Below are 13,843 nucleotides of genomic sequence, written 5' to 3' on the forward strand. Positions count from 1 at the left end.
CAATAAAAAATTATTATAATGCAAATAAATTAAAAACAGCAAAAAAATTCTGCAAAATTGCATTTATAATTCCCAAGCTAGAAATCAAGGTTGTAAATCAAATGAGTATTTTCCTTGTTAAAGTCATTTTGCTTGCTCTAGAGTTCTTTTGACATTAATTTTTCATGATAAATTATAACATATTTAACAAATATTTAACAAGTGTCTACTGGCTGGAGGAACCATGTAACAACTATAATGAAAAGGCTAAGAGTTTTAAGTCACACAAGCTTGAGTTTCAATCATAATTAGTGGTTTTATGGACTTTTTGGAATTATCTCCACCTCCTTAAGCTTTAGTTTCTAATTTGTAAAATGATCCTTTTGTAACATGATTGTTGTAAGTATCAAACAAGATAACACATGGAAAATGCCTGGCATGTGCTTACCCAATAAATGGTTATAAATTTCATAACAGTATTATATAGTGCGTAATTCGTATAACTGCAAATATTTGACCTTTTCAAATACCAAAAATATCAGTCCATATACAACAACAGATCAGGACCTGAAAAATGAAACTGTGAATATCATAGACCTCGTACCTGCCCTCATGTGTTTACAATCAGAAGGAAGATACAGATAAGCAAATGACTGCCACACTGTGATTGGGTTAGTTTAGGGTATCTTGAGAGCACCTCTAAGTCTAAGAAGGGCAGGGTAGAAGAAAGTAACGTTTGACTCCAGAAGGATGAGTTGGGTGGCGGTGGGGCAGGTGAAGAGGATAACGTAAGAGTATGCAAGATGGAAAGAACAGGTATAAGGATAAGAACCTGACAAAGCATGGGCAGTTTTAGGAAACAAAACATCAGTGTACTTGGATGCAGAGAGGTGGAGAGTACTACTATGTGAGGCTGGAAAGATCCATAATGGTCATTTTTTGCAGGGACTCTTAGGCATGTAGTATAAACTGTAAGCAAGGGGCAACTCCTGAAAGGTTAGAAAGAAAGGGGAGCTATGACCAGATTTGCCTTTTAGAAAAACTATTTATTATAAGCAGACTAGACTAGTGAGAGGGAACATTTGTTGAGCAGTTAAGTCTGAGAGATGATGGAGGTCTGATGTTGTGTGTGCTGGTGGGGATGCAGAGTAGACAAAGATGCATAGAGTTGGTGGCGCCTGGTAATCATTTAGATATAAGGAAGAGGAAGTTTGGGTATCCACTGGTTAGATGGTAGCACTCTTCACATAGAATAGTTGCCATCTCATTAAAGACCATGGCCCTGACACACTATAGCTCAGGACAAGGAAATAGGAAAGAGCTGGAAAGAACACATCCAACCAATGTTCATATGGGACTCTACATCTGTTCCTGAACATCTGTCAGGCAATTATATGAAAATTCTGAGTGTTTTCTTTTCTCCTCCGTCTCTCCTTCCTGCTCCCTCCTCAGAGAAGAAGCTGTCTCCAAAAGCAAACTGCTTACATAGTTTTACTTAGGAATAGTCTTGCTTGATTTATTCATCTGTATACTTTCAGAAGGAATAACTGATAAAAATGTAGGTATTCATGAAACATGTAATTAACTTACATAATGCTAATTAACACTGACCCAACACTTCATTTGTGCCAGGTACTATGCAAGTTACTAGAAGTACAAAGGTACAGATGACCACAGTTCTTGTTCTCGAGTTGCTCACAAGTTTGGGAAGTAGGATAGACAGATACACAACTGATAAATAGAGTTATTCTACTTTTTTGTTTGTTTGTTTGTTCTCAAAGTGTCTGAGACTCAAGGCAGAGGGAGGAGGCATGTGAATTAGGCAATCAGATGTTTGCAGAAAAGCTCTCACTCAGCTACACGGTGTTGCCAAGTGTTTGAGATCCCCACAAGACCGGCCGAGGACCCATCTCCCGTGAGGTAGCCCTCGGGTGGCCAGGCTGGGGACACGGGGACAGTGCTCATCACGGGGAGGCAGCCTCCCCGGAGGTCAGAGAACGGGCGGCTCCATGCACACAGAGGAGGAGGGTGGATTCCAGGAAGCACTGAAATTTCAGTGGGGGAAATTCAGAGGGCTTTCCAGAATTATGAGTTGTTTGATATAGTGAGAAACAAAGCAGCAATATATCTTTATTGAGTGAATACATGGACAGAGTCTTGCATGTTGATTCAAAGGTCATTTTGTTTTGTTAAATTTTGCAGAGTGGCGAGGAGAAGGAGATAGCTTCTAACAAGAAATGAGGGAGTCCAAAGACATAAACTTCATGGAACTATGTGACTAGAACTGAGCTGAGTCATGGGGAATTAGACTGAAAGAGTCTGATCAAGACTGTCTGATTGCTCATGATGTGTTCAAGACTGCCATTTTTCCTCCCATGAAAATGTGTTTCAGATGGTAATTGTAGTGATACAGATGAAATAATAGGACAGGAAGTGGGAGGCCAAGGTTGGGGATAGATTTAGGGGAAAAAATCGACAGGACTTGGCAGTAAATTTGATGAGGGCCTTCCGATTAGAGAAGTTGAGAATGAATCCGGGCTTCTCATAAGCTATTTGAGAGCTTATGTGATTGGGAGGAAAGTCGCATGGATTTTTGGAAGCCAGGGAATGCGGAGCTTAAAGAATTAGGAAATATTGCAGACAAGTGATATAGGGTCACTGAACTTGGCAAATATGAGAACATCAATAATTTTTGACAGAGAGAAATGTAGAGGAAGAAACCAGAAAGGAGATGTTTGAAGGTGACCGAGCAGTGGAAAATGGGAAGGCAGTGAATATAATCTAATCTATCTTTTAAGGAAGATTGCAATGAATTCAAGGAGAGAAACTTAAGGAAGAGATTAGATCAAAGGAACATTTAAAATTTACATGATTTTGTTTTATTTTAGGACAGAAATCTTCTCCATTTATATAAGTTTGTGGTAAGGGCTTCTGAAGGAGAAAGTGTAATACGGGATGGAGACAATAGCTGCTGCATCAGAGACCACGAGGATTTGTGAAGAGTCTGAACAGAAAGAACAGCTGGGGGCACACACATTTATCTCCCAGAGATCTTTGATGTCCTCAGATATGTTGTGTGATGCTTTTCTAGGGGGAAAATTATGTTATCACGATGTTCTTGAATTGGGATATTTGCAAAAATCTTGGTATATATCTATTTTGATTCAAGATTGACCAGAGACTTCCAACACTTATTTCTTTATTTAACATGTATTTACTGGGCACCTACTCTATGCTAGGCATGATGGTGAATGTGGGCTATACTGTGGCAAATGAAATGGACTAATCCCCACATTTAAAAACTGAGCATTGCCCATGTAAGGCATTCGCTGGAGGCCTTTCCGTGGTAGTATAAATTCAGTCTGATAAGCAGTATATGCTTTGGTTGGGAATTGTCATATGTTCTTTAACTCAAATATAGTAAAGGTAAAAGTGCTAAATGAAAGAATATCCACAAAGCATCAAATAAATATTACTTTAACATAGATGTTCTGACTGAGAGGGCCAATGAGGGTCTGGAAGTAAATGTTCATTACCCATTTATTTATTCATTTAATAAACATTTTGTACTCACTGTGGCCTTAAAGTGAGTAAGACCTGGTAAGTGTTTCACCTATTCTCAAAGACTTCATAAGCTAATGAGGCAACTACAAAAGTGCTTCCGAATGGTTCGAAAGATTCATTCAGGTGGCATTAAATTTAGAAGTGTATCTTCCTAAAACACAGCTTGGGGTAACCATAGTCTAAGAGAACAAATGCTCTATAATTGGAATTAGACCTCTGTAGATCAGTGTGGGAGGCGGAAGCAGATGGGTGTAACATGCAGGCCAGTGCAGGAGGAAAAGGACCCTCCAGGACTGAGACAGAGGACTCAGACACCAGTAGGTATGCCATTACCCTAAGCCCACTGAAGAAGTATTGGGAGTTATGACCAACTCTGCAATGGACACCTATTCTTAGTTGTTCAATAAGCAATATCATTACTTTTAAAGTACTGGCAGTGAAAATATTTTATCAGACAATGTTAAGGAGATTTAGTGTAATAGTTAAAAACATAGACTGTGTCGCCAAATGCCTGGATTCGAGTCCAGGATCAGTGTCTACCATTTGTATGAAGTGGCAAGCTATGTAAACTCTGCATTCAATGTCCTTATCTGTAATATTGGAATAATATCTATCTCTTGGTATGAAGATTGAGTGAGATGATACGTGTAAAACCCTACAAACAGTGTTTTCCCATGGTAAGCTCTCAACAAATGATATCTGTTATTAGCATGACCTGAATTACAAAGATCCAAATGGCATTTACACTCATTCTAAGGCTGACTCGTTGCAAAAACAATGAGTTTTTCCCTAACTAGTATAGTAATGTCTTGTTTTTATTCCAAAAAGGTATAGGTTTAATAACTCAATTCATTTCAAAAGTATTGATGCAGACAGAATTATAGTAGTAATTGTGCTGTTGTCACCTTATGTTTTTGAGCACTTTTAACTTCCAAATAGCTTTTAGATCCTCATAATATTCCTATAAGCACCAGAGGACAGTTGTCTTCCTTTTACAAATTAGGAAACAGGATAACGTAAAGTTAATGATTTGCTTGCAGTACAGTTAAGGCCACTAGACGTTTAGTCTAGTTATCCAAACAAGTCAGCCAAAACTCGAAAAGTTATTGAGCACAGATTTGTGCCCAGCATTGCAGTGGGGGCCTCAGAAGACCAAAATTATATAAAATACAATCCATAACCAAAGAAACTTATTTTTTTTAATTGGGGAGAGATATGATTTTATATTGCTTTCTGCGTAGTCTCAGCAATTTTGCCTGGTTTTTAAAGTTCTTCAAAATCTTCAAAGTCTAAGTCACTGTTCTTTATTATTAATTTTCAGTGGAAACCCGTATTTCTAGTTGATCCATTATTCTTGACTACTGAGTGAGTCAAGAAACTTTGAGGTTTTAAAAGCAACTCCTTAGGTTATTTGAATGTATTTTGTGGGTTGAGGTCTGCTGGGACTTACAGAAGCGATGAATGTGACCCATGCTATGCCTTTTCTGCATCTAGGGACAAGCATGGGACAAGTATAGAAAGATAGCCCACAAAGTTGTCCTGGAATGCAGGACAGTGATGCATAAGTATGCACCTTATGGGGGAGGCGAAACAAATACAGGTACACATTTTATATGTCTCTTCATTTGCAGTCTGGTCTTCATGTCCTGGAAACTGAGGGAGTCTGTTCCTTGTACAACTCCTGTAGATTCATCTCCCAGAAACACCAAACTATTATGGTGTCTAAACACATCCTGTTGTGTCATATCTCTAGATTTTTCTATATTTATTATCTCTGACTGGAATGATCTTTAGGAAAAAAAGTTTCCCACTTTTTTTTTTAAGGAGTCTACCATTATCAAGAATTTAATGAGGCAATTTAAAAATTAAACAGAAAATACAAAATCTATCACTTTCCTGGATAAACATGTAAAGCAATTTACTGCAGAAAGCAAGCAACACAAAAGGACTAACAATGGAATATGTTACTAGTAATTCTTACAAGACACTAGGAATAGAGTTTTGGAAGTGCTATTAGTAATAATAATAATAATAATGACAATTTATTGAATATCATTTGTCAGGAACTATGCTAACTCCTTCACGTTTATTGTCTCATTTAATACTCCACAGAAAGTATGAAATAGATAATATTATACCCATTTTTGAGATGAGAATTGAGGACTGGATAGTCAGGTAAGGCCATGTGGTATGTAGCTAAAATGGAATCGTCTAACACATTGTCTGGCTCCAGAGAAGAATAATCTATTCCGAACAACATTATAATTGTGAGCTTACATGTCTAAAAACAAATGCTTAGAAAATGGATAATAAACAATGGCCATTTATAACTTTAACCCAAGGCATTAATATAATTTCAATAATGATCCATTATAGATAAGGCTCATTACTGAAGTCTAGGAACAGAAACATTAACATATTCAAATGGAACAGGTCTAATAGAGCCCATGGCAGGTAACATTGTGAATCAATAAAGTATGTCTCAACATAGAAATTCATAGTTAAAGGTTAAGAGTCGTCTTTCTAAAATCCAAATATATGTACAGTTGTTTCTTGAACAATACAGAGGTTAAGGGTGCTCACTCCCTGTGCAGTCAAAAATCAGCATATAACTTTTGACTCCCCCAAACTCAACATATATACATATATGTTATCACAAGTGATAATTACCATACATATATGTAAAACTATGGCTCATTTGTATCCTCCATTATCTAGTACAATCTCTGGTACGTGGTAACTGCTGAATAAATGAAGGTAGGCAAAAGAATAAAGGCTAGAACAGAAAGAACCAAAATGATGAGATTACTTTAAATATACTATAGGCTGCATCCCTAACTTAGAATAAAGAATCTTCCTTTTTGAGGCATCTGCCATCAGTTTAATTCCACTAAAAAGAGCATCTTCTAAATTGTGCCTTGATTTGAAGAGATTAGAATATAAGAAGAAGGAAGCAATGAGGAGAAACAATTTTATAAGGGTTTATTTCTGATCAAGAGGGACGAAATAAATGGCGAACTAAAGTGCCAGAAAATTTGTGACAATATGACAATTCATAAAAGAATATTTATAGAAAGCCAATTTAAAATGAATGAAAGAAACTGAAATGTAATGAGGATGAATAGAAGTTTCAGTATTTAATATAAAAATTCACCTGATTGAGATACAACTGCATTTCAATAGCAATTCTTGTGAAAAAAGATGAGAGATAATTACTATCCTAGAAGCCCAACACAAATTGACAAGGGAAATGTCTAATAAAGAAAAAAACAACAAGATCTAACACAATATTAGATTGAATCAAGAGAAAAATCCAAGTGTCTGAATCATAAATAAAACTATTTTCAAGTGTGCTCTCATCAGAGCAAGTGTGATAATGAGAATCCTTCAAAATGGTTCTATTAAACAGAGTTAAATGAGATGGAAAAATTTAATCTGGGTGGCTACTTTGTACCAAACATATTCAAGCATGTCACAATAGAAAAGGAGAGACATTATGCATATAAGTTGGAACAAAATGTTATGATACTTGATGAGAAATATGAGCTTAGAAGATGAGTTGTTTATTACCTATTCTCTGCCTTCTATTTTGGGGAACCCAAAAAGAAGCCATCCATTCTGTCTAGGGTTCAGAAGTTCTCATGATCACTACTTTTAAAAAGCTGAAACAGTGTTTCTCACATTTAAGAATTCGGCACTTCAGGTGCCCCCCCCCCCCCCATGGACCTAGTCCTTATATTCTGATTAGAAAAGCAGCGCATCTGAGTTCAGCATTGGCAGCTCAAGCGTCATTCAGTATTCCCTACATTATGCAACGTGCTTTGGTATCATCGATTCTGCTTAATTACAACTTAAAAAATTACTGGTACAATAAATTGGGTTATCAACTCCTACTGGGTCATGACTCATAAAAACTGCATTAGATTGTCTCTAAAGTTTCTACTACCCTAACATTTAAATTTTCGATTAATACAATGATAATCCAAGATATAAAATAAAGAGTATGAAGAAATAGAACTGCCTCTAGTGGTTCAGTGGATAATCACTCTTTAATAAAAGATCAGTCTTTCTGTTAGCCCTGAACAATACAGACGAAAACAATATAAATCACGTAAATTTTTTTGCAGAAAAGTATTTGTAATGGATGGTCTTTGTAATAAAAGTTTCTTTGTTTAAAAAGCTTCTTTTTTAATTCATCAGAGCCTGTGGTAGCTATTAGTCTTCATCAAACCATCAGATGCAAATCTGAAGATTCAAGACAAAAAAAATCAAACTAGACAAAAATATTGCCAAATTTATTTTAACAATACCTTAGACCCAACTTTGTAAAAATAAAGATCACTTTTAAAAAAAAATCAGCTTCCATTGGTTCTTTAGTAAAACTCAACTCTTTAATAAACAGAATTTGAATGGAAATAATACTCAAATTAAAATCCTGGAAAAAATTATACAATGTTTTACAAAAATAATTGATCATTTCCCCCCCGAATCCATTATCTGTGGACATATAAAATGTGATGAGGATCTTCCGACCATTATATCTCTGCACTCTTTCTTACCCCATCTCATTACACAAATCTGATTTACCCAAGGCAGTAATATACATGTATATATTTATAGATAGGCAAGAATAACTGTATATACATATAAATTTATACCTACCAACATCTATAAAATCTTACCTCTTTGCTTTCTTCCAGATCCGATTCACTACTGAAGTCCTCTGTGTTTAAATTTTCAAAGTCAGACTCTCCTACAGCGATTGGTACAGTCACAGTAAGACTGGGATTGTTTATGAATGACATGTAATCGCTTTCATCAATAATGTATTTTTCAACACTGCTGCCGGTTCCTATTCCACTTGTGGTTCCATTCACGTCTTTAAGATAGTCAAGATCTTTTCCAATTTCTGTTGTATGATTGGACATACAACTGTCTTTCTTATTGTTTAGATCATCAAGTGGTTTAATTTCATCTAAAATCTTTTGTTTCCTAACAAAGGATTGTTGAATGAATTCATATATTTTTCTCTTCACGTAAGCTACTCCCTTGTGCATCCTGTCCACAGCTATTTGGAGATTGTTCATTTCATTATCATCATCTGTGGCTGCAAGATTGTCTGCACTAAATGAGCTCAGTAGCAAGGCCAGAAAGAGGTTCAGGACCTTAAAAATAAAACAGACATGATTGTGTTCGCTTCAGCAGCACATATACTAAAAACAAGCAAACAAACAAAACAAAACAAAACAAAACAAAAACATGATTATAATTTTACCCCAATGTAAAGAATAGCAGAATGAGATTACTTATTCCTCGAAATGTAGAGGAAACTCTAATTTCTAACAGCTAGATAAGAAAGAAACACCATAGCATAGAAATTAGAAGTTGGGTAATCTCAATTTGTGATCTGGCTCAGTAGTTACTATACTTTGCATCCTTGGGCAGACATGATTTTTGTTGGTCTCACATTCTCCCACTTATAGAATGAAGAAGTTGCGTGAGTTTACCTAAGGTTCAGCTATGTTTAAAATTGTATGATTATAAGAAAACAGATTGAAATATGTATAAGAGTTCTAACCTTAAAAATCATTAGTGTTTACACTTACACACTTAAATAAATTCTATAGTTTCTTCTTGATAAGCAGATATTGAGTTAGATATTAATTTAAAAAATAATCATTATGATTCAGAATGAGAATCTTAACACTGACATTTTCTTGACCTATTATATTTCTCATACCCCACTATTGATTAATTAGGAGAACTGTTTTTTGTTTTTTAAAGATTTTATTATTCATGAGAGACAGAGAGAGAGAGAGAGAGAGAGAGAGAGGCACAGGCAGAGGGAGAAGCAGGCTCCATGCAGGGAGCCGACGTGGTACTCGATTCCGGGACTCCAGGATCATGCTCTGAGCCGAAGGCAGATGCTCAACAGCTCAGCCACCCAGGCATCCCTGGAGAACTATTTTTAAATAATCTTTAATATTTTCATAAGACTGACAATATATATATATCTTTTAGAATATATTAAATTTTTCTATACTGTAAAGAGTCATTAATGTTTCAAACTTAGAAGAATTGATCAGTTACTCCATGTGGGTAATCACAGGCATCATTAGTCCACCTTTATTTTGACTAGAACCATTAGAGAATTGATTAACCTAGGTTGGCTAATGCACCTGCCATATGATACAGAGTGATTGAATGCTATATGCCCTGAAGAGGCAAGGAAATGGTAAAATCACTATGAATACTTAAGGACACCATCTTTTGTCCTATACTGGCAGGTAAGATTAAGTTTCCTTTAAAGTTATTTTTCGAGCACCTCAGGATGGCTCACACTATGGAACCACTGGCAAAGAAGATCTTTAAAGGAGTTTTAGTAGTTGAACTCTTGGGCATTTTTGGAGCGTATTTTTTGTTTAATAGGATGAACACAAGCCAAGATTTCAGGCAGACAATGAGGAAGAAATTTTCCTTCATCTTGGAAGTTTATTACAAATCCATTGAACAGTCTGGAATGTATGGAGTCAGAGAGCAAGATCAAGAAAGATGGCTGAATAGCAAAAATTAGGACCAGTCATTGCGTTCAGCCTCCCATCTAAACTGTTTGAGACCTTTGCGGGGGAGAAGAAAGATGAGCACACCACATGGTAGACTCCTGGCCCCACAGAACAAAGCAGGAGCTTCTGGCCTGCCATGGCTTACAGTCATTTCCCATCCACTGTACAAATCCACTTACTTTTGTTTGTTTTCCTTTGGCATTTATTGTTAAAGATTACTTTTAACAAAAGACTAAGATAAGAAAGGGGAAAAAATAAAGTTATTTTTCATACTTCTCCCTCCCTTTTTTTCTGAAATTGTAAAATGTTCCCAGCATATCCTCTAGGCCTGTCTTCAATGTTCTACTCTATTAAAATTCATATAATAAATGTGATGAAATGATTGACAAAGTGGATTTGAATATAAAAACTGTAGGGTCACTGCTATATTGTAGTGCTGTCAGAGTAAGACTGTATGCATATCCAAGGCTAGAGACTTTATCAATTATTAATTGTATTTTTTTGTTTTTAACAAGATGGTCACCATTCTATTATGCCCTTTATCTATTTCTGAAACACATATCTTAAATGGTACATACCACCAAGTTTCCAATCACCATGACCATCATGAAGACAGTAAGGCACATGGCTTGACCAGCGACCTCCATGCAGTCCCACATGGTTTCTATCCACTCTCCACACAGCACACGGAAGACAATTAGGAAGGAGTGGAAGAAGTCATTCATGTGCCAGCGTGGGAGCTCACAGCTGGTAGAGATCTTGCAGACACAATCTTTGTAGCTCTTACCAAAGAGCTGCATGCCGACCACAGCAAAAATGAAGACAATGATGGCCAACACCAAGGTGAGGTTACCCAGAGCCCCCACTGAGTTGCCAATGATCTTTATCAGCATATTCAATGTTGGCCAAGATTTTGCCAACTTGAAAACTCGGAGCTGGAAAATAAAAAAAGTAATAATAATAATATATATTATTATGATCTTTAAGAGCATTACATATATTGAGGTTTACCAAGAAATAATGGATTAATGTTGAATCTCTTACAACATTTGCCTTGCCCTTGAACACTCTCAGGCTCATAGCTAATTTTTGGACTCTAGGAAGAATCTAATTCTTCCATATTTTAACCATGTAGATCATTTTCCCTAAGTGTGAATTTTTTGAAGATTACTTGGGGTCCCACTGTCCTTAATTTTTTTGTGAATGTGGTTCTAAGGCATACCAGACCTGACACTTATATTAACATCTGAATCACAATAATCACTGTTGAAAAGATATTCATTTGTCAATAGCATGCAAAATGACATCATATAAGCTAAAAGCAGAGAAAAGTGTTTATTATTCATTAAAGCTTCTTTGGAGCACTGACATAACTAAATGCCTGTGTTTAAAAATTTGGAGATTTCCCATACCTGTAATTATTTCCCTGATTTGCAAGGACATATATGTAAATCAATAGGCATGGTAAGTAATCCTACAGATTTTTCTCCTCTGATTTAGGAAACGAGCATATTTTCCAGAGGTCAAATTAGGAATATTTTGCATGCCCAATTTAGGGTCTGACCACCATCGAAGGGTTGTTTATATTTTTAATTACTATTAAAATGTAACATATTTTCATTAAAAATATTTTCTTAGATCCAGAAATCTCTAGAAGTAGTCCTCTCTAGTTAGTCACAATGGCAATTGAGTAATATATTAAACTGTACATGACCATGCTTTTTTAAATAAAGGTTTATCTAAATAAGTGGAGATAATTTTTTTTTCCATTTAGGGATAGTTTTGACAATGCAAATGTGACACAATTTTTTTTGTGTGACACAAAAATTTAAAATGTTAATAGTCGTGTAGTAAAACCTATGACAATACTATGTAAGAGCCCTGATGGTTGGACAGATTTTTGTTTGTTTCTTTTTTTTTTCATATTTTGTTTTTGTTGTTGTTTTGTTTTGCTTTTTACCAGTCGGAATGAACGGAGAACTGATAATCCTTCCACATTGGCGAGGCCAAGTTCAACCAGGCTAAGTGTCACAATAAAACCATCAAAGATATTCCAGCCTTCTTGGAAATAATAGTAAGGATCCATGGCAATAATTTTCAGGAACATTTCTGCTGTAAAGATTCCAGTGAAAACCTAAGATCAAAACAAAGTGACGTTAATTCCATCAGATGATGATAAAGTAGAATGACATAGTATTTGATCTTAGAACAAAATGTTTACGCTAACTTCCTCATAATGATTCTAAGACTAGATACATTTGTGTAGTAATTTATAGTTTATAAAAAAGCTCTCATATACTTTATTTCATTATATTGCCACAGAAGTTTATGAAGTGGCTACTGCAGGTAATACAAATATTACTTTGCCAATGAGGAAACAGGTCTTTACATGGGTGCAGTGACTTGCCTGGTACCATATATCTGGAAAATGGCAAAACTAGGATTTGAATGCAAGTCTATTTTTAGCTTCCATCACATCAAACTGCCTGTCCCTCCAGACTTTATACAGCCCGGGTACTGATCACATCTTGCCCATGAACATTTTTATTTATTATAAGTAAGTATATTCCCATTTTCCTAAAATCTTATCAATTTATTAAGCATGTGGAAAAAATAAATTTATTTCCATTGTATTAATACCAGAGCTTTAAAAATATGAATACTACAATACAGGATGTTTTATATGTTTTGCCTTTTCCATCAGAAATCTTAAACCTCAAAACAAATATTATGAAAAATACATACATTAAAGTCCCCTTCAGCAAATAAAAGCTAATATTCCTAGATTGAGTCAACCGACAAACACTTTAATAATTCATTTTTTTAAGCATAGAAGAGAGGGATTTAAGTGACAACCTTTACCAAAAATGGCCTTACTAATCATATGACACACAAAATGTACTAGAAGTTTTCGATATTTGATGGTTTTGATATAAAATAGATAGATAAAACAATGCATGTCCTACCTAGATCCTGGAAGTGGAAAAGCTGATGATATTTTTGAGTTGTTAAATTTTTTATTGTAATGATGATGACTAAGCAAAATAAAAAAGATATACTTTTTTTTTTTTTCTTTCTACAGCTAGGGAAACTATGATAATATCATTTCAAAGAGTGTGTCCTTAAATTTCTTCTGCATCTTGAAAAAATTATAAATCCCAATATTGACTTTTCAAATAGTAGTAGAGGCCTATGCCTATTGCCCTCTTTCTCAGTTCTTGCTTTGACATTAAGGGCTATTATTGTTGGCAAAAAGTGCAGTGCAGCCAGCTAGATATAATTCTCATCTTTTGGGAGCCAAGAGGTAGGAAGGGTGGTAGAAAGACTGCTTTAAGCTATTAAATGGAAACAGTTTCTCAAACAGAAAATTCGAAGATTGAACACATTTACCTTCCAATATGCTTACCAAGTTTCCTACTGTAAGCACATTATTGAAATGTTCCGTCATTGGATAGTGCTCCATGGCCATGAAAAGGGTATTTAAGACAATACAGATGGTGATGGCCAGGTCAACAAATGGGTCCATTACAACCAGGTTGACAATATGTTTCACTTTTAACCAGTATGGTGAACAGTCCCAGATTAAGAATATGTTGGAGAATTTATACCAACAGGGTGGGCATTTCTGTCTGGATTCTTCAAGTTCTAGATTAAAAAAAAAAAAAACCACCAGAAGATATATTTTGTACACACATATATTTATTTCAGATCCATTAGACTTCTTTTTTAGTAATCAA

At 35.4% G+C, this 13,843-nt stretch overlaps 2 protein-coding genes across 16 annotated transcripts in view; one reads left to right on the forward strand and one right to left on the reverse strand.

Moving 5' to 3' along the window:
* The window catches only part of LOC112916444 (sodium channel protein type 1 subunit alpha), a 140,936-nt gene that overhangs the window by 36,534 nt on the left and 90,559 nt on the right, over positions 1 to 13,843 (reverse strand). For all 15 annotated transcript variants that reach the window (XM_072751830.1, XM_072751838.1, XM_072751834.1 and 12 more), the window contains 4 exons: positions 13,513 to 13,751; positions 12,067 to 12,240; positions 10,685 to 11,041; positions 8,226 to 8,708 (listed from right to left, as the gene is read on the reverse strand). In XM_072751830.1, the coding sequence (XP_072607931.1) occupies positions 8,226 to 8,708; positions 10,685 to 11,041; positions 12,067 to 12,240; positions 13,513 to 13,751 (1,253 nt within the window). The remainder of the gene's footprint in view (positions 1 to 8,225; positions 8,709 to 10,684; positions 11,042 to 12,066; positions 12,241 to 13,512; positions 13,752 to 13,843) is intronic.
* LOC112916447 (protein CEBPZOS-like) lies at positions 9,875 to 10,216 on the forward strand. Its single transcript, XM_025994121.2, has one exon. It carries the CDS (start codon positions 9,875 to 9,877, stop codon positions 10,115 to 10,117), a length of 243 nt encoding a protein of 80 aa, XP_025849906.1. The 3' UTR covers positions 10,118 to 10,216.

Source organism: Vulpes vulpes, chromosome 3 (genome assembly GCF_048418805.1).
Source record: "Vulpes vulpes isolate BD-2025 chromosome 3, VulVul3, whole genome shotgun sequence".
Lineage (NCBI taxonomy): Eukaryota > Metazoa > Chordata > Mammalia > Carnivora > Canidae > Vulpes > Vulpes vulpes.